The 26,040-nt window shown below is 37.2% G+C and overlaps 1 protein-coding gene across 1 annotated transcript; it reads left to right on the forward strand.

The window, feature by feature from the left end:
* The first annotated feature begins 272 nt into the window (after window positions 1-272).
* RP2 (retinitis pigmentosa 2 (X-linked recessive)) lies at window positions 273-23,455 on the forward strand. Its single transcript, XM_005871018.2, has 5 exons — window positions 273-290; window positions 5,049-5,714; window positions 11,551-11,665; window positions 19,299-19,384; window positions 23,245-23,455. The coding sequence occupies exons 1-5, from the start codon at window positions 273-275 to the stop codon at window positions 23,326-23,328; spliced, it is 969 nt and encodes a 322-aa protein (XP_005871080.2). The 3' UTR covers window positions 23,329-23,455.
* The last annotated feature ends 2,585 nt before the right edge of the window (window positions 23,456-26,040 follow it).

Raw genomic sequence — 26,040 nt, forward strand, 5'->3', positions numbered from 1 at the left:
CATGTATCAGTACTTTATTCCTTTTTATTGGTCAATAACATTCTATAGAATAGATATTTTATGCATTTATCCATTGATCAGTTGATAGGCATTCAGGTTGTTTCTACCTTTTTATTTTATTTTGTTGTTGTTAATCCTCACCCAAGGATGTTTTTTCCATTGATTTTCAGAAAGAGTAGAAGGGAGGGAGGGAGGAGAGAAGAGAGAAACATCAATGTGACAGAGACACATCAATAGGTTGCCTCCCCAACATGCCTCAACCGGGGTTGGGGATGGAATCTGAAGTTCAGGTACGTGCCCTTGATTGAAAATCAAACCAATGGCCCTTTGCTGCACAGGACAACGCTCAATCAACTGAGCCACTCCGGTTGGGCCAAACTGTTTTTCAAAGTGTCTGTATGATTTTACATTTCCACCAGCAGCATTACAATTTCTTCACTCATAAAATTTTGATAAAGGGGAAAAGCACAGGGAGTAGAAAGTGTGTGGAACTGGGTTTTAATTTGTATTCTGCACTCCACTTCACCTCACTGATAAAATAATTTAGCTTTTCTAGCCCCCATTTTCCTAAGATTCCTTTCAGTCCTGTAATTCTTTGAGCATCTCATGAGGGGAGGTAAGCATTGCTAGAAGCATTCAGGCAAATCTGGGTGAACAAAGGGAATGTGATAAGATATAAAATTAAATTAAGGTTAGATTAGTTGATAGTGGAGAATCCTTTCCAATTCTAAAATTTTATAATTCTATTTTGTGTTTATGTATTTAGTAACATGTGAGCTAATCCTATATAATAAAGAACTAATATGCTAATTAGACCAAACAGCAGAATGACTGTCCAGACGAAGCCGCGGCTGTGAGGGCCAAGCCCCTTGCACGAATTTTGTGCATCGGACCTCTAGTATAAATATAATACTTCATCTTCTCTCATCATCAGTGTATAAAGGTCAAGGTACTGGTATTTATTATTTCTGTAATTACGTGGCACTGATATTTACATTTGTGTGAAGTAACCTTTCAGTTACATAGTGACCCTGAAACTGACTTAGTGTTTAAATTTTAAGTAATTTGTTTATTTTAATTAAAGCATAATTTACATACCTTAAATTTATCCTTTTAAGTGAATAGTCAGTAATTAGCACCACAATCAAGATATAGAACAGTTCCATCATCCTCCTAAATATCCTCATGCTCCTTTGTAGTCAACCCTGCCTCCAGGCTCTGATCAGTTTGCTTTTGTCTTTTTGAGAATATCATATAAATGGAATCATAGAATATACTAGATGCCCGATGCACGAAATTCATGCAAGGGGCTTGGCCCCCACTGCTGCGGAGGCCGCCTCTGCCTCGGCCCCCGCCACTACGGCTTCGTCCAGAAGGTTGTCCGGAAGGACCTCCAGTCTAATTAGCATATTATGCTTTTATTATTATAGATAACCTTTGAGTCTGGCTTCTTTCACTTAGCATGATATGTTTAAGATTCATGCATGTATCAGGAGTTCCTTTTTATAGCTGAGTTGTATTTCACTGTATGGATGGTACCATGTTTGTTTATCCATTCACCAGTTGAAGGACATTTGGGTTGTTTCCAATTTTAGTACCTATAAATAAAGCTACCATAAATCTTTGCATACAGGTTTTTGAGTGAACATAAGTTTTCATTTCACTTGGGTGAATACCTAGAAGTGGGATTGCTGAGTCATATGGAAACTGTATATTAAACTTTTATAATAAACTGCCAAACTAGTTTCCGAAGTGGCTGTGCCATTTTGCATTCCCATCAGCAATGTATGAGAGATCCAGTTGCTCTTCCTCATTTGAACTTGGTATGTTCAGTTTTTAAAAAAACTTTTAGCCATTCTAATAGGAATCTAGTTTAATTTGCCTTTGTGGTTTAATTTGCATTTCCCAATAACTAGTGATTTTGAGCATTTTTCCATGTACTCATTTGCCATCCATATATTTCCTTTGGTGAAGTGTTTATTAAAATCTTTACCATTTTTACTGGGTTATTTGTTCTCTTTTTGTTGAGTTTTGAGAGTTTTTTTTATATATCCTAGATACAAGTCCCTTGTCATATAAAAATTTGCAAAAATTTTCCCAATTAGTGATTTGTCTTCTCTTAACAGTGTCTTTTGAAGAACATAAGTTTTCAATTTGATAAAAGTCCAATTATAAATTTTTTCCTTTTCGGATTGTGTTTTTGGTTTCACATCTAGGAAATCTTTACCTAAGGTTACAAAAATTTTTTCGCCTCTGTTTTCTGCTAGAAGTTTTACAGTTTTGGGTTTTATATGTAGGACTTATGATCCATCCTGAGTTAATTGTTATATATGGTGCAAGGTATGGGAGATACTTTTTATTTTTTACATATAGATGTCCAGTTGTTCCAGCACCAATTGTTGAAAAGACTATCTTTTCTTTATTGAATTGCCTTTGTCAATAAATATGTGTCTATTTTTGAACTCTTTATTCTGTGCCATTGATTTACACACCTAGTAAATATTGGTTTCTGTTTGAATACAGTTGTGTACTTAGGAGCCAGGCTGCCTAGGTCTGAGACTGAGCTCAAGCATTTACCCCATGACCTGGGGCAAGTTATTTAGCCTCTGGAGGCCTCAATTTTCTCATCTATAAAACAGAGATAATTATAGTACACAACCCTCATAGGGATTTTTATGAGGATTGAGTGAATAATTATAAAGCACTTAGAATGGTGGCTGGAACCTATATAGCGTTTCTTATACTCCTGGGTCTTATTTTGAACTTCTGTCATGACTGGATTTTCATTTAAATTAACAAATTCCATTATTTCATCTCAGATCATCATTATGGAAGTTTAACTGTGAGATGAATTTCAATGAAAATTTTATATCACTACTCAGTAAAAGATTAAGATGTTCACTTTTGTCTTCTGTTAGGGAAATAATGTTTAACTTAGTTTAGTAGCTGTATCAGGTGAATTCCAACTCCTGAAACATTTCTCTGATTTTGAAAGTATATCCATCACCTTTTACAGATCATAGTAAGAAATACAGCCTAAACTAACCTACTTCATAAGTGGCTCTTGTGAAAAAGGTAGTTTAAAACATGGCCTTTCCATGCTTGTGATTTTAGGCACTTTACTTGCAACATTATTATGGTACTAAGCTTAAGGTTGTTTATAACTTTTATTTTAAAGAACTTTGAGTAATTGTTCAAAAAGTACAGCAACATAAGTCCTAAATTTCTTCTTTATAGACCATATCGAGAGTCCAGATAATTTTATACTATAGAATTCTTTAGCTATAGGATTAATTTCTCTCCATGAACAAGAACTGAAGTGTCCAGAGAAATTTCTTAGAAGAATAGTAAATTACATTGAACTCCTCAGCATTGGCAGCTGTTATGGACTGAATGTTTCTGCCCCCACCCTCCAAATTCATATGAAGAAACCCTAACTCCCAGTGTGACTGCATTTGGAGATGAGGAAGTAATTAAGGTTAAATGAGGTCCTAAGGGTGGGGTCCTGATCTGATAGGATTAGTGTCCTTCTAAGAGACATCAGAGAACTTGCCCTGTACCCACCAAGGAAAGGCCATGTGAGGATATAGGAGGAAGGCAGTCATCTTCAAGCCAGGAAGAAATTTCTTACCAGAAACCAACCCTGATGGTACCTTGATCTTGGACTTTCCAGCCCCCAAAAATGTGAGAAATAAATTTCTGTTATCTGAGTTACCCAGTCTGTGTTATTTTGCTATAGCAGCCACACTTAGTTGGCTTGGGATACTAAAACAAAATACCATAGATTGGGTGGCTTAAACAACAGAAAATTTTCTCACAGTTCTAGAGGTTGGGAAGTCCAAGATCAAGATGCCAGTAGATCAAGTGTCTGGTGTCAAAGATTAAATACATCCTCATGCTACAGACCAGTGTTCCTTCTAACGCATTATGTAAAACAAGTACCACATTTATTGTGCAATATTGAGTAAATAACTTTAAGATAGTTTGCTAATGATTACAGTGATTAAATGATTGGATTTTTAGTACTGTATCTATGAGAGCCTGTTTCTGGTGCATGAATAGTTCTGCATAAAATTTATATACCCACAAAGAGGTAAAACAGTGCAAGTAGATTCGAAAGTAATTTGGAAAAATGCCCTTTTAGTGACTATATTTTGATAGGCCAGTTAAACTTTAAAAAAGGAATCTGACTGATTCCAGGCATACTATTTATAAAATTATGTGAGCTTTAGATTAGAGTATCTAACGATAGAAATGGTGGCATTTGAAAAATTACATTGTAGAAATAGCTCAATAAATGTTTGACTCAAACTTGTACCTTCAGGTTCTTCCATTTTCTGGAGTATATTGCAGAAATCAATCAGGGTTTAGAAACTAAGACCCATTCATTAATTTATGGAAGGATAGAGAAATATATTTCTATGTGGGTGCACTTCCAATTTCAGAAATTTTTTAAGAAGCAGAAGTTTTAAAAGTAAAGCATCAGAAAAAGAAAACGGGTCAGGCTGGGCTGGTGTGGCTCAGTGTTTGAAGTCAACCCATGGTCAGGGCACATGCCCGGGTTTGGGGCTCAATCCCCAGTAGGTGGCATGCAGGAGGCAGCTGATCAGTTATTCTCTCTCATCATTGATGTTTCTATCCCTCTGTCCCTCTCCCTTCCTCTCTCTGAAATCAATAAAAAAAAATTAAAGAAAAAGGTCAGAGCTGAAATATTCCTTAATATCATGCAGTATTCTGTGTGTATGTGTGAGAATTTCTTCAGTTGTTTCAAAAAAGTGTTTTTACAGTTGGTATGTTGAAACAGGATCCAAATACTGTCCACACATTGGTTGATATGTCCTTGAGTCTTCCTTTATCTATAAGTTTCCTCCTGTTTTTCCCTCATGCCTTTTGAAAAAAAATATTCTATTCATTTTCTAACTATTCTACAGTCAGTGAGAGTAGGAAGTATTATTTTAGCACTAAGAATTATGCCTGGCACCCAATAGACAACTAATATTTATTAAATGATGTTAATAATACTCAAGGTCTGTGTTTTGTCCCCGCAGGTTGATCCAAAAGACTACATGTTCAGTGGACTGAAGAATGAAACAGTGGGTCGCTTACCTGGGAAGGTGGCAGGACAACAGTTTCTCATTCAAGACTGTGAGAGCTGTAACATCTATATTTTTGATCACTCTGCTACAATTACTATTGATGACTGTACTAACTGCGTCATTTTTCTGGGACCTGTGAAAGGCAGTGTGTTTTTCCGCAATTGCAGAGATTGCAAGTGCGCACTGGCCTGCCAACAGTTTCGTGTGCGGGACTGTAGAAAGCTGGAAGTCTTTTTGTGCTGTGCCACGCAACCCATTATTGAGTCTTCCACAAATATCAAGTTTGGCTGTTTTCAATGGTACTACCCTGAATTAGCTTTCCAGTTCAAAGATGCAGGGCTAAGTATCTTCAATAATAACTGGAGTAATATCCATGACTTTACACCTGTGTCTGGAGAAGTCAACTGGAGCCTTCTTCCAGAAAATGCTGTTATTCACGACTATGTTCCTCTACCTACTACCAATGAGCTCCAAGCTGTCCGCATTTCCACAGAAGCCAATAGAAGTATCGTTCCGGTAACCCAGGGTCAGAGACAGAAGAACAGTGATGAATCATGCCTAGTGGTATTATTTGCTGGTGATTATACTATCGCAAATGCCATGAAACTAATTGATGAGGTAAGGAGAGAGAGAAGAGAGATGAACATACACCTGGTTAGAAACACACCACTTTGCAGAGAACTTTCATTCTTTTCAACCTGGCTATGAGAAATACAGATAATCCTTAAGTTATAGTCTTTTCTCCCCTACAGATTTATCTGTAAGCTGAATGTTTAGGTTTCAAAATACTTTCCCAAAGAAAATTTTTAAAAATATAATCCCATTCAGTAAGCATTTATTAAGCACGTATTACATGCAAGTTACTCTGTTACTATATTTCATTGATTATAGGATGCCCATTTGTTTTTGTACATTTTTGTTATCTGAAATGCATCTTACAATTGATGGCAACTTAGAGCTGTTGAAATATAGTATATGCTGGGGTTGGAGATACATTGACAAAATTCTCTGCCCTCAGAGAACTTCCATTCTTTATAATAAATGATTTCCACGGAAGTTCACAAAGTGTAGTACTGCATAGTAAAGCTTGACCTTTTATAATTATTTAGTGGGGAAATTTACTTCGAGTTTTAATTGGTCAGGAAGTGGGAAAGACATTTAGGAATACAACTTTCAGAGCCTGTTGTGACCATGAGAGCAACCTTTACATTACTTTCCTTTTTGTCCTTTGCCCTATTGCCATGAAGGAGAGGTTGGTGCAGAAGAATGAGGTGGGAGCTGGGATAGCAGAGGTCATGGGCTCATGAACAGGGGCTTTTGGTGAGTTTGTGGATAGAGAAAGGTTCTTTGGGTAGCAGCTTCCACTTGAAATATAACTGGGGCTGTAGAGGTTAGGGGCTCCAGAAGCAGCAGTTCCTGTGTTGATAGGTGCTCCTGTAGGGAGGCAGCGGCAGTATATCTGATTATCCATTCATCAGACATTCTTCAGGAGGAGTCTGTTTGAATTTAAAAAGTCAAACTTCCATGGAATGGAGAAGTGAATGGAAATATCAGCAAGTCTCTTTTGACTAGACTTTTTAAAGAGTTGTAACAGTTATGTCAAGAGGAACAATTTTAGGGAAAAAAACACTAAAAATGATGACCTTTTGTAGATATACAGTCTACAATGTAGAAAACTTATGTCTGAAATCTACAAAGTATGTCTGAGATCTAGTTTTCAAAACAACAGAAGCCAGAGTATAATTTTAAGACTGATATTTTATTTTTTTTATTATACCAATCTGATGAAAACATGCTATGAATCTGGTAAGATCTAGAAAAAGTGTTTCTAGCCTTTGAGTTATCTAATAACATGTTAATCCAACATCTGAGAGGAAAACCTTTTCATTATAATATATAGCAGTTTTTTAAAATCTACAAATACTCTCTCATCAATGTTTCTAACTCTCTATCCCTCTCCCTTCCTCTCTGTAAAAAATCAATAAAATATATATATATTTTAAAAAATAAAAAAATCTACAGATAGTTTTCAAAAGGTGTAATTATTCAGGTTAAATTCCTTTTTGGTAGGTAATGAGGAGTGGACATAAAGAATATATAGTACTAGAGGCCCAGTGCACGAATTTGTGCACGGGTGGGGTCCCGAGGTGGTGGAGGGAAGGGGATGCGATCAGCCCTCCGGGTGGGCGGTGGGATGCCCTTTCCAGCCCGGGATCCGGATCTGTCCTGCTGACATTTGCACCAGTTGTCGGGAGCCACCTGGCGGCCACTTTTATATTGTTTCTTCCTTGCGGAGTGTCTAGGGAGGGAAAGCAGCTGTGGTGCCTGAGGCCGACTTCCAGGAGGCCAGTGGCACTGTCGGGATCGTGCCTGCAGCACTGGTCCATCAGTGCCTGGCCCGTTCTCCGGAGATTGGACCTGCAGACTACTGAGGGAGTGAGTGGCTGCCACCAAGCTGGTGGGCCACCAGGACGGGTCAGTCAGCTGAGTGGCGCTCCTACTGTGGGAGTGCACTGACCACCAGGGGGCAGCTCCTGCATTGAGCATCTGCCCCCTGGTGGTCAGTGTGAGTCATAGCGACCGGTAGTTCCCGTTGTTCCAGTCATTTGGTCTTAACGGCCGCTTAGGCTTTTATTTATTTATTTATTTATTTGTTTGTTTGTTTGTTTGTTTATTTGTTTGTTTGTTTGTTTGTTTATATATATATATAAAATGTTTAAATAAAAAAGCCATCAAGCCCAGCCAGTGTGGCTCAGTGATTGAGTGTCGGCCCATGAACCAGGAGGTCACAGTTCAACTCCCAGTCAGGGCTCATGCCTGGGTTGTGGGCTCGATCCCCAGTAGGGAGAGGAGGCAGCCAATCTGTTTCTCTTGCTCCATCCCTCCCCTTCCTCTCTCTAAAATCAATAAAAATAGATTTTTTAAAAAGCCCTCAAAATAAACAATGTCTTCATGAGTCATCAGGTGTTCTTAACCTTTGTATCTGATGTGTAAAATGACAGTGTTGTGTGCCCTCAAAAGCAATATGACCAGTGAGGTTCTTTAGATATCCTTCTGGAATACAAAATAATTTAAAACAAACACATCTAATAAGAATGATAATAGCTAACATTTATATAGTGTTTACTATATATCGGGCACTATTGTAAGTGGTTTAACTCAATTCATAATAACCTATGAAATAGGTGTCATGGTTCCTTTTTTTACAGATAAGGGAAATGAGCCAGAGAGAGGGTACGTAACTTGCAAAAGTCACTCACATGGTAAATGCAGAGCCATTACTTAAGTCCAGGTAATGTGGCATTGTAGGCTGCATCTTAACCCTTAAGTCTGATGCTACTATGCCATCTCAGTTGTAAAGAAAAGTTGATAAATGCCTTGTGGAGCAGGAATGTGACCAAAAGTACATGGAGTCAGGACAGATACTGTCATCCAGCCTAGAAAGAAAAACCCTGGGACTTTTTTGGCTAGTTGTCCTACCTAATTTTGAAACCACAAAATTAAGGAATAAAAAGAGAACAAAAAGAAGGAAATGCCAAGTACATGTGAAGAGGGTATCAAAACGTGCTGGAAACCAGTGACTTAAGAGAGAGATTGCATTTTTTAAAAATTAGGCTCAAGTTCTTAGGAAAATATGTGTAGAAGCTAGTTAATTCTGAGATGGAAAAAATAAAGCGAGTCTTTTTTGTATTATAAAACAAATATCTTAGAACAGTCTTAGACTGGAACTGCTAACTCTGGTTTTGTTAAACCCTAGGAGTATCACAGAATTTTGTTTCAGTTATTTCTACAAATTAAACATGTCATAATGGTTTTTTTTCTTTTATAGATAGGAAGTATAAAACTTGAGAGGGTCCAGAAAAGCTGGGTAAAGCAAAAAACACCTTCCATAGGGAGTCAAGAGAAGTACTGGGCCTTGGTTATCTCACCTAAAAATCAGAGTTTCGCTGGCTGTTACTTAGATCACAGATATGCACAGGATAAATTAGAATAAATCTAATTTGAATTGTTTAGAAGTGTTACATAATTCAAGTTGGGTAGTTACCACTATTTTCAAGTCTCTAAAAGTAGAATAATTTTCATGAAAAAGAGTCTCTTCAAATATTTACAGTGAAATCATGTTTCAGAGTTCATTATTTGTTTTTAGGTAACGGTATTTTGAATTAGTCATCTTACTTTTGTCAGTTTATGTGTCTGACTATAAAATGAGAGGTAACGGGCAGTATAGAAAATTAGAAACAGATGTAGGATTGTTTTAAGTAATATTGCAGTCATCACCTGGCAGTGATGTCCATGTAATTTCTACTACTTTTTAATTTTTTTTTCCTGAGTTAGCATTGAGGGCTGTGAAAAAATAATTTGAGTTTGAATCCAATTTGATGGAATGGGAATAATGTAGTCATAGGATGAAATACTATTAATCATTAAAACTGATTTTATAGAATAACTGGAAAATGTTCACAGTTATGTGGAAAAGTTGTAGATTATATAATTATCTGATCTATTTTAAGTAGGTAAGTCTCAAAAGTTATAGATACTAAAACATTAACAGTTATGGTTATTCTTAGGAAGTGAATTAAGCAAAAGGTATTTTCATTTTTGTAGTTCTATGGATCTTGCAATGAACATGTATTATTTCTGTAATGGGGGAAAGTAAACTTGGGAGGGTAAAAGGAAGTATGCAAAGGAAGTATGCCAATATGGCAGTGACGTCTTTGAGTATGCATCTTGGTTGATGTTTTTTTTTTTCCAAATGTTCTTTATTGAGCATATATGTTACTTTCATATTAAAAACCCAGTACACTTTGCTAAAAACTGAAGTGGTTGAATGACTGCATTTTAAAAACTAATAATTATTTTTAAAATTAATATGCACTCATTGAAGAAAACTATAGAAATAAAGAAGAGTAGAAATATGTTTAAAAATCATAATGTACTTACTGTACTTTGAATAGTCTTTTAAAGAATATTCTTTTTAAGAACAATCTTTTTTATTTAGCCTGTAATCAGATTAATTGGTTTTTAAATATATATGTGTTTTTATTTTTGACAATATTACAGATGTCCCACATTTTCCCCTGCTTCACCTCCCTCCACCCAGCCCCTATAACCCCCTTCCAGGCCTTCACCACACTATTATCTGTGTCCATGGTCTTTGCATACAAGTATATAAGTTCTTTGGTTAACCTCTTCCCACTCCCCACTCACCCAGATATGTTAGTCTGTTCCATGCCTCAGGACTTATTTTGTTGGTCAAATTATTTTGTTTATTAGATTCCACAAATAAGTGATATCATGTGATATTTGTCTTCTCTGACTGGCTTATTTCACTTGGCATAATAAATTTCAGGTCCATCCATACTGTTGCAAAGAGTAAGAGATCCTTCTTTTATACAGCTGCATAGTATTTAAGTAATTAGATTTTAAAAAAATGTTTTTATTGATTTCAGAGAGGAAAAGAGAGGGAGAGATAGAAACATCAATGATGAGAGAGAATCATTGATCGGCTGCCTCCTGCATGCCCGCTACTGGGCATTGAGCCTGCAACCTGGGCATGTGCCTTGACCAGGAATTGAACCGTGACCTCCTGGTTTATGGGCCAGTGCTCAACTACTGAGCAACACCAGCTGGGCTCAATCAATTGGGTTTTAATCATAACTCTGTTACTTAATAGTTGTGTGATCTTGGGCAGGTTTCTTAACCACTCTGTGCCTTAGTTTTCTTATCTGTAAAATGAGGATAATAATAGTACCTAAAGTGCATAAAATGCCTGGTACAGAGTAAGTACTCCATAAATATAATCTATCATTATTGTGCTATATTCTATAAATTTGTATCATGTTTTTAAAAATTAACATTGTTATACAAGCTTTTCCCCATTTTATTATTTGTTATGTTTAATGAACTATGGTATTTTATCATGTCAATGCACCATAATTTACTTAACCGTTCTCCTTTCATTATCACAAAACTAAGGTTTCCATCTATTCATTTCAGTCAAAAAATTTTTAATTATATTTAAAACCCTTTGCGGTCCAATTTTATTTTTGGAATTCAAACAGTCTGGTCCAAATTAATTGACGGGATTGAATGTTGAACCAGTTTGCGGTGTCGACCTCAGCCTCGACGTTGGACCTGCTCCTGGCGTCTGGTCTGTCGAGTCAGCCTCGACGTTGGACCGAAAAGGGTTAAAATTTTGAGGGATCATTCACATTTGTTTGATCCTTAATCTTAGCAGTAGGCATTGTGTATCAGTTCTTAAGCAGAACCACCCATCTGGAAGAAGGAATCTTGTATATGTGAAAACCTGTTATAGCAAACACCCCAAGTTAGAGTTATAACTAAAACAAAATTCAGCATACTGTGTCATATTTTATACAGAAATGTACTAGGAAATATTGTTTTAATCTCAGAAGGTCATTTTAAAATCTAAGTGAAATTCTGTTTTCCACAGATGGTTCATTTAGGTTTTTTCCTGATGCAGACAAAGGAAGTATCCATGAAAGCTGAGGATGCTCAGAGGGTTTTTCGGGAAAGAGCACCTGAATTCCTTCAACTTCTGAACAAAGGTACCTTCTGGCTGATTGGTACACTTTTGTGCTTATCCTCTTGAGATGCTGATTTGGTTTACTCTGGCCTCTTACATTGCCTTCTCTTTCTCACTTGTTTTGTGTTTTTTCCTACTACTATTCAGAAATGTCAAAATTTCACATCATTTAAAAAAACCTATATGATAATTAGAAATCAGACATTACATTTTTTTCCTATTCTATTGCCTTAGTTCTGAAAAATCACATTTATTATGTTTTATTATTTTTTATTATTTTATTATTGTATTATTATACTGTCCAGAATTACAAAGCACTTGATAAGGATTCTTTCTGTCTTCAGTGTGCTTTGACCATACATGAAAAGTAAGAAATATAAATAAAATGGTATAGTATTTTATGTAGTTGATATGACTGATTAATTTCCCATGCAAAAATAGGATTGTTTTCCCCAGCGGGCAAATGCTACCAGTACATTTCAGATATTGAAAATATGTCTGCAAAAAGAGGATCTAGAGTTAGTGTGACCTTCTGAAGGGTTGCTGTCTGCCTATATGTATTGAAGGTGTGCTGATTCTGGAGGACAGAGTACTGTTCTTCTTTGAGATGGGAACATTGTTTGCTTAAGGCCCTTAAGTATGATAATGATATTGTGGTTATGTAGGCAATGCATGCTGATGTGTTATGATATCTGTTGTTTTCAAATGGCTCAGCAAAACAAAATCGAAGTGTGTGTGCTCATGCACGTGTAGCATATGATAAAGCAAATCAATATATAACCTTATTGTATGTGTGTCTGTTTAAAGACACCTTTTAGTATGTATTATTGATTCATTAGCATTGAACTTAGAGCCAGCAGCACTATAACTCGGGCCTATATGAAGCTTCCCTAACAGCTATTTTCTCTGTAAAACATATCACAGTCTTTCTAAACTTAGGAACATTATACAGCACTTCAGCACTATGTTTGTGGGCCATTTAAAATAGCAAAATCACAACAAAAAGAACAAAATGTGGAAAATGTGCCACTAAATAGACTATGAAAAGGACACTTGTTTACAGAATGAATGCTGAAACAAGAAGGCAGAGCATCACTTTGTTCATTTTCACCTGGGACCATGCATGTCAGGCAACTTTTTTATGCCACTCTGAGTGTCCGCAAATGACCATGAAGAAACTTTTATTGATTTTGGGGTCACAAATTTTTCCAGGTAAGCAGATTCACAAATAAAGCATTCACAAATAATGAGGATCAACTGTATATGTATTTCATGTTAAAAATTTTCCTTTAAGCACTGCTTTAAGCATCCTGCAAATTTTGATCTGATGTATTTTCATTTAATTCAGGGTTTGGCAAAATATGGCCTCCTGTATGTTTCATAAATGAAGTTTTATTTGGAGCACAGCCACACTCATTATTGTATCTACTAGAGGCCCAGTGCTTGAAATTCATGCACCCAGGGGGTGTCCCTCAGCCCAGCCTGCGCCCTCTCACAGTCCAGGAGCCCTCAGGGGATGTCCAACTGCCACAGAGGCAAGAGGCACTCCCGCCACCACTGCTGCGCTTGCCAGCTGTGACCCCAGCTTCTGGCTGAGCAGCACTCCCCCTGTGGGAGCACACTGACCACCAGGGGGAAGTTCCTGCGTTTAGTGTCTGCCCCCTGGTGGTCAGTGCACATCATAGCAACCAGTTGTTCTGCCGTTTGGTCAATTTGCATATTAGGGTTTTATTATATAGGATTGTTTTGTTGATTTCCTACCTGGTCCTTTATAGAAAAAGTATATTGACCTCCCCCCCCCATGTAGTTCAGAATATTTTTTAGTTTCCCTTGAGACTTTTCACTTAATCCATGGATTATTTAGAAGTGTATTGTTTAATTTCTAAACATTTGGAGATTGTCCAGATGTGTTTCTGTAATAGATTTGTAGATTGTTATTATGGTCTGAAAATACACATTGTATAATTTCTATTTTCTTTACTTAAGGTTTGTTTTGTAGTACAAATTATAGTGTATCTTGGCGAATATTCCATATACATGTGAGGAGAATGTATAATCTGCTTTTGTTGGGCCTCTATAGAGGCCCACTAGGCCAATTTGGTTGATAGTGTTATTCAGGTCATCTATATCCTTACTGATTTTCTGCTTACTTGTTCTATGAATTAAAGAGAGAGGAGTGTCAAACTCTCCAACTATCATTGTGGATTTGTCCATTTCTCTTTTCAGATCCTATCAGGTTTTGCTGTGAAACTTTGTTGTTAGATGCATACACATTTAGGATTGTTATGTCTTCTTGGAGAGTCCTTTATGATTATGTAATGTCCCTTTTTGTCTCTGATAATCTTCCTTGTTCTGAAATCTACTTTGCCTGATATATATAGCTACTCCCGCTTTTGTTTGGTTGTTAGTGTTTCATCATATACTAGAGGCCCGGTGCACGAATTTGTGCACCAGTGGGGTCCCTTGGCCTGGCCTGCAGGATCAGGCCAAAACCAGCTCTCCAACATCCCCCAAGGGGTCCTGGAAGGTAAGCCAGCCGGGGAGGGACCACAGGAGGGCCTCAGGGCGTGTCTGGCCCATCTCGCTCAGTCCTGATCGGCTGGATCCCAGCAGCAAGCTAACCTACCAGTCGGAGCGTCTGCCCCCTGGTAGACAGTGCACGTCATAGCCAGTGGTTGAGCAGCCTTAGTATATCATGGCATATTACGCTTTGATTGGTTGAACAGATGACCGGACACTTAGCATATTAGGCTTTTATTATATAGGATCTTTATCTCTTTTCTTTTAACTTATCAAAGTCTATATACCTAAAGTAAATTTTTTATAGACAGCATATAGTTGGTTCTTGCTTTTTAATCCTATCTGACAGTCACTCTTTTAACTGGTATATTTACACCATTCACATTGAAAGGGATTGATATAGTTGGATCGACATCTACCATCTTGCTAGCTGCTTTCTGTTCCATTTATCCTTTGTTTCTTTTTACCTCTTTTTGTTTAATTGGCCGTTTTTTTATAACTCCATTTTATCTCTATTGACTTATTGTTTATACCTTTTATATAATGGTTGCCTTAGGTTTTACAACATATATATTTGAGTCCACCTTATAGTAATATTATACCACTTCACCTATAATATACACTGAGTGGCCAGATTATTATGATCAGCCAGATTATTATGACCACCCCATCAGTACTTCATTGGGTCACCTTTTGCCTTCAGTATTGTGGTGATTCTTCTTGGCATTGACTCCACGAGATGTTGAAAGGTGATGCAATGAATCTGACACCATGCCTGATGAATAGCACTGTCCAGTTCTGTGAGATTGGATGGTTGTGGAACCAGCTGCCTGATGGCTCTTTTAACTTTGTCCCACAAATGCTCAATTGGATTGAGATCTGGTGATTGTGGGGGCCACCTAAGCAAGGTAAAGTCTCCCTCATGTTCTTGAAACCACTCCTGCACAATACAAGCACCGTGGCATGGTGCACTGTCTTGTTGGAAGAAGCCATCTCCATTGGGATACGCCATCAACATGATAGGATGAACTTGATCAGCAACGATACTTAGGTATGTTGTGCTATTCAGACGTTTATAATGGTCTGGCCCTCTAGCAACTTCAGCGCAAAATTATAGCTAATTTGCCTACAAACGTCGGGTGGTCATAATAATCTGGCCACTCTGTGTATAAGGTCCTAATAACATTATATACTCAAATCTTTCCTCCCATCCCTGTATCATTATTACATATCTTACTGTTGCATATGCTACAAATATCTAATACACTGTTAATGTTATTTAAACTCAGTTATTTTTAAACGAATTAAAAATAATAAAAATATAGATAATATTTTACTGGAGGCTTTAGAGCAGAAGAATGTCATGGTCCCTTTAAAATGTAACTTTTATCATTCTGCTTGCTCTAAGGGGGAAGCAGAGAGCCATCTGGAGGCTGTTGCTGTAATCTAATTGAGACATGGTAGTGGCTTGTTCCAAGGTCATGTTAGATTACACAGAAGACTTTATTAGATAGGGCATTCAGGAATCTTTTTTGTTTACTTCAAAGTCTCACAATCTTTTTGACAGTTCAAATATTTAGATTTCAAGCTTCTGCGAACTATTTGATAAGACGTTCACATTAAAACATTAAAAGCATGACTAATGATCCTTGTTGACCTCATAGTTCAGTTTGAAATAAACACTGAAATTGTAGTTATCATTATTAGATAGAAAGACAAATAGGGCTTCTTAAAGAGTACATTGTCAGCATTGTAGTTTTTTAGTTTAGGATTGTCCATACATATTAATCAAAATTGATGCACTTGTCTACCTTTTTTGTTAGTGATTGCTTGTTGACAAATTATTAGGTCGCTTACCAGAAGCTCATAATATTCTATTCAAAAAAATATCAACCAAGTTTCACATTTGGGTAATTCTACCAAAATTGGATTTCTGAATTCTGGATTATGTTGTCTTTGCAGAATGCAGGTACTTTCAGTAATAAATGTCTGACTTTTCAAAATATATCTACTGTATATCCTTGTACTGATCCTGACTAAAAGCATACTGTATTCTACCTTAATTCAAACTTTCCACTTTCTGCAAAACTGGAAACGCTGCATTTATAATCAACTTTTTCTTTTCTCAGTATTTATTTTGTTTAAAATGCTTTTTAAGTCCTTTTGCAAATTTACAAATGTACTATCTCTATTCAGAAGTACAGAGTACAATGCCTCATGTGTGCCCATCCCATTTATCAACTTTTTGCCATTCTTGAAAAAATAATTTATATTCTTTTTGCTGAAATATTTTAATCAAATTTTAATGTCTTGTCATTTCACCCCTACATATTAGTGTGTGTCTTCTTAAACAAAATTAAAAACAGGTGTTTTCTTAAGTAATCACAATATATTATGACATCTATTTCTTGCCTCAGGAGTTGCAAAATGATCATTTTCTAATCATGTCACTACCTCTATATTTAATAATGGATGTTAACAGAACTTCTTGTACAGAAGAACTGTTTGGTTAATTTGAAATATGCTTCATGATTAACAATTCCTTAATCTCATCGAATAACCAGTCCATATCCAAATTTCCCTAATTGTCTAAAAACATTCTTTATGTATTCTTTAAAATACTTTTATTGATTTCAGAGAGGAAGGTAGAGAGAGAAAGAGAGAGAGAGAAACATCAACGATGAGAGAGAATCATTAATCAGCTGTCTCCTGCACACCCCCTACTGGGGATCAAGCCCCCAACCCAGGCATGTGCCCTGACCGGGAATCAAACTGTGACCTCCTGGTTCATAGGTCAACGCTCAACCACTGAGCTATGTCGGCTGGGTTCTTTATGTATTTTTATAGTTAATGTGATCCAGATCTAAAATTGTCCCACTCACTGTATGTCATTTTTTGTATCACTCTTAATGAGAAACGGGTGTCTCCCTCTCCCCCCCTTTTTTGTCTTGTAAAAGAAACCTGGTCATTTGTCCTGTGTGCCTGGGTGTGTTTAATTTGTTCCTCTACAGTTCTTGTAGACTATAAGTTAGATCAAAGCCTTGTTTACACTCACGTTTAGGGGTTCTTTTGGGCAAGAATATTTCACAGGTGGTACTGTTTCCTATATCATTACATGAGAGGGCACTTAACTTGATTATTGCACTTTTAGTGATACTAGAATTGATTAAGTTCAGCTGCTGACAATCTTCTTTTTGAAGTTTCTTATCACTCTTCCCTGTGGGATGCTAAAAACATTGATGATTGTTGCCTGATTCAATTATTTTATTAGGAGTTGCAAAATGATCATTTTCTAATCATGTCACTACCTCTATATTTAATAATGGATGTTAACAGAACTTCTTGTACAGAAGAACTGTTTGGTTAATTTGAAATATGCTTCATATCAGAAAAGCAGAATAAATAAAGGGAAAATAATTAAGCATTAATTTTCAAAGTAATAATTTGGTGCCCTAGCAACCTATAGTAGTATCCAATGAATTTTCTTTGTTTCTCTCTTTTCTAAATATCATTAGTAGCTCATGAATTTTTATGTATTCAGTATGTTTTAATAAATTGCAGTCATTATTCCTTCTGATCTCACCGAGGCTCATCTTTGGCCATTTGGAGCTCCTTCAAGCTGGCTCCTGTGTCCTCTTGATACAACCCCATTGGCCTTCGATAGCCTCATTGCTTTTTGGCTCAACAAGATATTCCTAGTTGATCTTACCCATTTCTTGCCTCAGACACAGAATCGTCCATTTTTCTGAGTTACCTTCTTTTCTTTACTCAGCACCTGTCTTCATCTACACTCTGTGATGCTGAAAAACCCACACTTTAATTTGTTCTCTGTATCTAATTGTATAGTTGACTGTCTATATAGCCTACCTTTTCTGTATTTGTTGTCTATGTTAAATCACAGGCCCTCAGTGATTTTAGTTATTTAGTGAGATCTTTTCCCTCATTCATATACCTTGCCCTGTGGTACATGCCTACATTCATCTTAGCATTTCATTACTTAGTACTTCATCATTTTCTGTTGTTCTGTATTTGTTTAATGGTGTGTTTTTTTTTCAAGAAATGTGTAATTTCATGGAGGTCAGGACTTCTCCATTACTGTAGGAGATAAAAAGCAAATCTATTAAGAATACAGTGATAGCTGAATAAAAATTGAATTGAAGGGCATATTTTGCTTGGCTGACTTGTGGCCATGTTTGCAACAGTTTGACACTGGGTAGTGCCAATGCTACATTTAAATCCAGAAATTAAAGTACAGGTGGTTTAAAAGTATATAAATTAATGTATGGGAGAGGAAGCATAAATATTTTCAGAGAATTAAAAAAATGAACACTTGGTCATTGGATCTAGAATGTAGTTTTAAGGCTCACTCAAGAAATATATTTCACATAGTCATTACTTTTGGTGCCTGGCCTCAATTCCTACTTGGCTTAGCTTCATTATTGGTGGCCCAGAACTTGGCTGGTAAGTAGGAGAGTTGGAAGCAAGGCTGGCTGCCTGGCAAAACTTACTTATGTTGACTTGAATTGCTTTTGATCTTTTCTGTCATTTGTCAACTGCTTTTTGTACTGCTAAATGGGTGAGCTTTTAATGGTTTTTATAGATGAATGAAAACTAGAAAAGCCAGACTATTCACAACACTTAATGTGATAGTCCACCCTGGCTCAATTGGTTGGATTATCGTCGTCCCACCCACCAAAAGGTTGCAGGTTTGATTCCAGATCAGGGCACATACCCAAGTTGCAAGTCTGGCTCGTATAGGGAGGCAACCAATCAATATTTCTCTCTCTCTCTCTGGCTCGTATGGGGATGCAACTGATCGATGGATCAATGTTTCTCTCTCTCTCTCTCTCTCTCTCCCCTCTCCCTCCCTCCCTTCTTCTCTCCAAAATCAATTTAAAATGTTATAGTCCTATAGTAGCACTGAAGCTACCCATCATGTGATGAGACTCTATGTTAATTTGTACTATAATTAGAGTAGGAAGAAGTAGCTGAAGTGACATTCCATCTATCTACTTCCTTCTTCCTTTTCTTTTACTTCCAAAGAAGCTAGAGATTCTTCAGGGAAGTACAAAAAGAATAATTTTAGAATAGATTTGTATTCTTGATAAGACAACACTTCTTCGGTTTGCTTATAGGTCCTGTTATTGCCTTGGAGTTTAATGGAGATCGTGTTGTAGAAGATTGTCAAAATGTTGTCAACGAGATATTCAAGAGCACCAAGGTACAAGATTTCATTGACTGTATTTCTTCTTTTTTAGCCCCATCCTGAGCTGAGTTCAGCATGACTCAGTACTGCTGTTCTTCTGGCCACTGGCCCTGACATCCCTTGAAGACCCCAGATACTTGCCTAGGCCCGCATTCCCCTGGTGAGAGGGCACCCTGCTTAGAGTGGCTCTACTGCCAAGCAGGCCCTGACCTCTTCCCTGATACTTCAACCTGCTGGCAGCCTCCATTAGGGCATTTACATAGGGTCAAGTTCCTGTCCTTTACCCCCACAATAACAGAGTTCTCCTTGAAGGCTGTCCTTGTTTGAGCCAGCTCCTCCTCACAAACCCCGGCCTGGACCTGGCACACTTTAAAAAAAAAAAGTACTTTGATCAAAAACAGACATCCCATCCACAGGATCCCAGAATCCAGGGCTTTTCTTTGTGACCTCGAAGGAGCACATGTCAGGCAAGGTGGGGACAACTTCAGAGAGACTGTTTCAGAATCAGAGAGAATTTCCAGCATCTCTGGCTGCTTTCAAATCAGTCTCAAGGAAATTCAGCTTCAGAGAGACCCCAAAGCCTCACGTGTGTCATCTCACCTGTCCTCCAAGAAAAACAGTGGTCCCCTGAAATAGCCCCAAGGTATTCCAAGGGTCCCAGACTCCTTCTCAAGGGCTCTCCAAGACCCTCTACCTCTAACAAAAGCCCCTAGTAGGCTTCTAGAAACATCCTTCTCCCCCACTCCTAGGGGTGAACCCCAAGACTCTAGAACAACTGCCTTTTTAATCTTGAAAATCACCTCAAGGGCCTAAAGACCTCCCCCAGGAAGTTTCCAGAAAAATAGAGACTTCCATTGTGAACGGCAAGGCTACAGAAATGCCCCCACCTTTGAGGGAACGCCAGAGCTCCCCTCCAACCCATCTTCCAGAGAGATCTCCAAGGTTCCAGAAATATCTCACTGTCTTCCAAACTTCCCAATGATCTGGGACCTCCTCATCTACCAAAGCAAAACCTAGTAATCCAGAGGCCTCTGCACCTATAAGGAACCCCCAGGGCTCCAAAAAAGTCCATACTCAGACAACCTCAGAATCCAACCTGCTCCTGAGATACCTCCAGGACCCTAAGATCATTATTTTACAGGGCTCCCAGTGTCCCCATTAATCTTCCACATGCCAGGGAGACCCCCAGAATCCCTTGACTACCCAGAATCAGCCCTAGACCCTTGTATCTCCCGAACCCTCCCCCCACCTCCTAATTCCCCATTTCACAATAGCCTTAGAGCTACAGACAACTACAGGCACACGTGACTTCCCCACCTCCTAGGCAGGGTTCTGGGACCGACCAGTATTTATATTTCAATCAAACCTTTTCATTTCCTTTTCCTTACAATCAAATCGTACTTTTTAGCCCTAGTGTTGTATGGAATTTTTAAAAAGCAGATCATGATTTTTAGAACCTGCAATAAATAATTGGAAGCTAAGCTTTGGTTTTTCCTTGCCAAACTAAAACATTAACTGCTTACACACTTATAAAATAAGAATGTACTTATTAAAAACCATCAATAATACTTGTTTCTAAAGTGAAAAGTCTCATCAAAAGCATCTTCAAGTCCTTTTTTAAAAAATATTGAATGATATACAGATGGTTTGACTTAATGACTTTTAGACTTTAAGTGATAGGCATTCAGTAGGTACCATACTTCTAGAGATATACTTTACCTTACTTTCTCGTAAGCTAGATGCTGTAGGGAGTCACAGCTCCCAGTCAGCCCTGCCATCACAAGGGTAAACAACCAATACTCTACAGTGTGTATTCATTGTGTTAGGTTACTTTGTCCAACTGTAGGCTAATGTACGTGTTCTGAACACGTTTAAGATAGGTAGGCTAAGTTATGATGTTCGGTAGGTTAAGTGGATTAAATGCATTTTCAACTTACGCTATTTTTTAAAAATACAATAACCATTTTTTTGCTCACAATTTTTTAAAATGTTTTTACTAATTTTAGAGAGAGGAAGGGAAAGGGATAGAAACATCAATGATGAGAATCATTGATCATCTGCCTCCTGCACGCCCCCTACTGGGGATCCAGCCTGAAACCAGGCATGTGCCCTGCTGGGGAATGGAACCGGGCCCTTCTGATTCATGGATCAATGCTCAACTACTGAACCACACTGGCCGGGCAACTTATGCTATTTTTAACTTATGATGAGCTTATCTGTATTTCTAACATTATATACTTTATACCAGGAGTGGGGAACGTCCGGCCCTTGGGCCATATCAGGCCCATGAAATCATTTGGCCTGGCCCTGCCAAGACATTAGGGGTGAATTAAATGTTTGACCAAATACAACAGGCTAATTTTTAAGTTGATAATTTTGTCTGGCCCAAGAATGATGTTAGAAATATCCAAATCGTCCTTGGCAGGAAAAATTTTCCCTACCCCTGCTTTAGACAGATGATCCCATTGCCCAGTGTTCATTTTTATTTGTTTCAGTAATGCTTCCTCAAAAATTGAACTGGAGCTTTATCTAGAAATCATTACAAATAGGTATTTTCTAGATATGTTGATGAAGTTGTGTATTTAAGAATTTCAGACTTAATGTAACTTAAAAAAACAAACATGTAAAAGGATTAAATGAGTATATATGTAACTGATTATTTTTTATAAATATACTAGAGGCCCAGTGCACGAATTCATGCACCAGTGGAGTCCCTCAGCCTGGCCTATGGGATCTGGCCGAAACCGGCTCTCAGACATCCCCCAAGGGGTCCCCAATTGTGAAAGGGTGTAGGCCAGGCCAAGGGACCCCACTGGTGCATGATCAGAGATGCAGGAGGTGGGCCAGCCAGGAAGGGACCACGAGAGGGCTCCAGGGCATGTCTGGCCCATCTCGCTCAGTCCCAATTGGCCAGACCCCAGCAGCAAGCTAACCTACAGGTTAGAGTGTCTGCCCCCTGGTGGTCAGTGCATGTCATAGCGAGTGGTTGAACGGCTAACTGGTCGACTGGACACTTAGCATATTAGGCTTTTATTATATAGGATGAGAGGAAATTTGGGGGTTTTGTAGTCTGATTCGGCTTATGATTCCTTGAATTTGCATAATTTAAAATATTTTGTCTTTTACCTCATTTTATCATCACATACTATTAAGGTTGGGGCAAATATAATGAGCTTGAATAAAAAAGGAAAAAGAGAAAATGGTTTTATGACTTGTTTTTAGATCTGAATGAGTTAAAGATCTAATCCAACTTTCTCATTTTACAGATGTGGAAACAGCCCAGAGAGGTTTAGTAAATTTTCAGCATCATACAGCTAGTTTATGATAAAGCTAGAATGGAACTCAGGTCTCTTCTGTTTCCTGGCTGACATTTGTAAAAGCTTTTTTTTAAAAGGATTCTATTGAGTACTGCTTTATTGTTGTTCAGAAAGTAGTTCATTTTAAATTGGTAATGTATCTTTAGCAGCTTTAAAAAAAGATAATCTCAAGTTTTGCTTCTCAGCCTATTGAAATTATTTATAGAAAATAAAAAAAACTAAAAGTTCTTTAAATACAACTCTATTCAATAGCTTTCATAATGAGTGTTGTATATTTTAAAACAGTAAAATCCCAAGTGTAATAAAATACAAGTGAAGTATTATGAAAGCAAAGACCTTAATTACATCATAAGTGCTTTTAAAGGAGCTTAATTTACATTATAGTTACTGAAACTATTTTGCATGGATTCTACAGAAAATCTACACATTAAATATTGTAAATGATGTGCTTGAATTTATTTTAAATAGCAAGCTTATGACTTTGTTCTGTGGAGAACATGGGCTTTGGAATTTGGGGATTACTAGTATTTATTTTTGTTTCTTTTATATTTAAAATAGACGTTTGTATCACAAAACAAGGAGACAGCATCTAGAGATATAGACGGCTTCTACAACTTTGCTGATATACAGATGGGAATATGAAGTGCACCGTGGAACCAGGGACTTGGAATTAAAGCCCTTCTCAACTTGTATATTACCAACGGCTTTTACTAAGGCTAACATTGTTAAAGTTGATTCTTCAATAAATTATTAAATACTGCATCATTTACTTGAGGTTCAAAAATAGTTCATTTTAAATTAAGCTGTTGTTTTGTTTTTTTAAGAATTTGGTCCTTCACTGGACCTGATTTTATTTTTCTATTTTTTTAAGTATGTTTTTATTGATTTTTAGAGAGAGAAGGAGGTAGAGGGATAGATAGAAACATCGATCGGCTGCCTCCTACATGCCCCCTACTGAGGATGGAGCCCACAACCCGGGCATGTGCCCTGACCGGAATCGAACAGTGTCCTCCTGGTTCATAGATCGGTGCTCAACCACTGAGCAACACAGGCCAGGCTTAAATGAAGTAGCTTTAATCAGCTTAAAAACTAACCCACTTCAATAAACTTGCAGTTTTGATTCTCTGCATATGATACTGTTATTAGAAAATAGAAGTGGCTAACAGTTCGTTTTAATCCTAAATGTTCTCTCAAATCTCTAATAATTTAAACTTTCCTCGGTGTTCCATGATATTTGTTTGAGAATACATTCCATTGCTTATTTTCTTTTTTAATTTAGAGGGATTTGTTACTAGTTGATCAATTAGAATGAACCTATGTGCATTTTTTCATGTACACATATCCAGTTAAAGAATTGCTTCCAAGTTGCTTAATATGGCAAATGAGAGTCTGTACACAAACTTGACATACTCATAAATTGAATTTTTAAATTAATAGGTATTTGATAACTGGTTTTGCAAGTAACTCTACTAACTGATGTTGGTAAAGCTGTTTAAAGACTACTTTGTGAGTAGTATGACTATTTGAATAATTTCCACTCTGTTCAGTTTTTTACTATAATTGCTAGATGACTCTTCTGCTTTCTGGTAAGAAAAGATATATGCAACACTAAGACTGTAGGAGCCCAATCACCAGCAGTTTTCAAAAAGATGATTACTGTTTTATCAGCTCTTGTGAGATATTAGTAGAATTGGAATAAAACCTTGTGATATTCAGGTAAGACATACTTAGGTATGATGATAAGCTATATAGATTAAAAAGCTAGATAAATTTGATTTTCATTAAATATGCCACTCATAGCAAGTAATGTTCAAGCATGATAAAAATTATTTGGTTGCTTTAAAGCATTATTCTCCAAATCAACCTACCTAATAATTTGCCAGGAGGCAGGGGATACTTGTTTAAAAGTCCAGTTGTTGGAACCAATCCCCAGATGCACCGATTCAGTCTCCAGGGGAAACTCTGTTTTAAGGGGTTTATTGTAATTTGAAGTAATCAGTTCAGAAGATATTGAGAGGTTGATCTTGTGTAAAGTGACTGAACCTACCACCCACGTCTCATATAGCAGCTAATAGGAAATAAACTTTTATAGGTCTATTTTTTAAAAGAACCTTAAATTTAATTCTATTTTGATAAAACTAAAACTGAAAATAGCCACTTGTAAAATTTCCTCTTATTGTTACTAAAAATGTATTTTCATGTTTAAACTGTTTTTTGGATATTTTCATATTAATTTATAACTGCTACATTGAATTGTGTATTGATGTCCAGAAATAATACATTAAAAGACTTTTCACTTTAAATTAGTAATATTGAGTCCTTACCCTGTGCCTGGCCTTGTGCTAACCATTAGCATTGCAATATTTCAATCTTTTTCTTAAGTTTATCTTTATTTTTGAAAGTATTACAAATGTCCCCTTTTACCCCCACCCCGAATTCCCCCAGGCCTACAATATTGTCTGTGTCCGTAGGTTATACATATATGCATATAAGTTCTTTGGTTAATCTCTTCCTCCCCACCCCTCCCCACTTCCTTCTGAGATTCATCAGTCTGTTCCATGCCTCCAGGTCTCTGGATCTATTTTGTTTGTCAGTTTATTTTGTTCATTAGATTCCACATATAAGTGAGGTCATGTGATACTTGTCTGGCTAGCTTATTTCGCTTAGCATAATACCCTTCAGGTTCTTCCATGCTGTCTCAAAGGGTAAGAGACCCTTCTTTTCACAGCTGCATAGTATTCCATGGTATAAATGTACCACAGCTTTTTTTATCCACTCATCTACTGATGGCCACTTGGGCTGTTTCCAGATCTTAACTATTCTAAATTGTGCTGCTATGAACATAGGAATGCATACATTCTTTCTGATTAGTGTTTCGGGATTCTTAGGATATATTCCTAGAAGTGGAATGCAATTCTATTTTTAATTGTTTGGGAAACTCCATACTGTTTTCCATAGAGGCTGCACCAGTCTGCATTCCCACCAGCAGTGAACTAGGGTTCCCTTTTCTCCACATTTTGGCCAGCACTTGTTGTTTGTTGATTTATTGATGATAGCCATTCTGGCAGGTGCGAGGCAATACCTCATTGTTGTTTTAATTTGCATCTCTCTGATGGTTAGTGACTTTGAGCATGTTTTCATGTCTCTTGGCCTTCTGTAGGTCTTTGGAGAAGTGTCTATTTAGGTCCTTTGCCCATTTTTGAATTGGATTGTCTTCCTTTGTTAAGTTGTATGAGTTCCTTATATATTTTGGAAATTAAGCCTTATTGGATATATCATTGGCAAATAAGTTCTCCCATACAGTGGGCTCCTATTTCATTTTGTTGATGGTTTCTTTTGCTGTACGGAACCTTT

The sequence above is a fragment of the Myotis brandtii genome, unplaced genomic scaffold, assembly GCF_000412655.1.
Source record: "Myotis brandtii unplaced genomic scaffold, ASM41265v1 scaffold327, whole genome shotgun sequence".
NCBI classification, from domain to species: domain Eukaryota; kingdom Metazoa; phylum Chordata; class Mammalia; order Chiroptera; family Vespertilionidae; genus Myotis; species Myotis brandtii.

Excerpts from the sequence above, each read along its gene's own strand:
- RP2 (XM_005871018.2), top strand. Across the intron at positions 5,715-11,550 it reads CCATGAAACTAATTGATGAG|ATGGTTCATTTAGGTTTTTT; the intron begins GTAAGGAGAGAG and ends TGTTTTCCACAG. Across the intron at positions 19,385-23,244 it reads AGATATTCAAGAGCACCAAG|ACGTTTGTATCACAAAACAA; the intron begins GTACAAGATTTC and ends TATTTAAAATAG.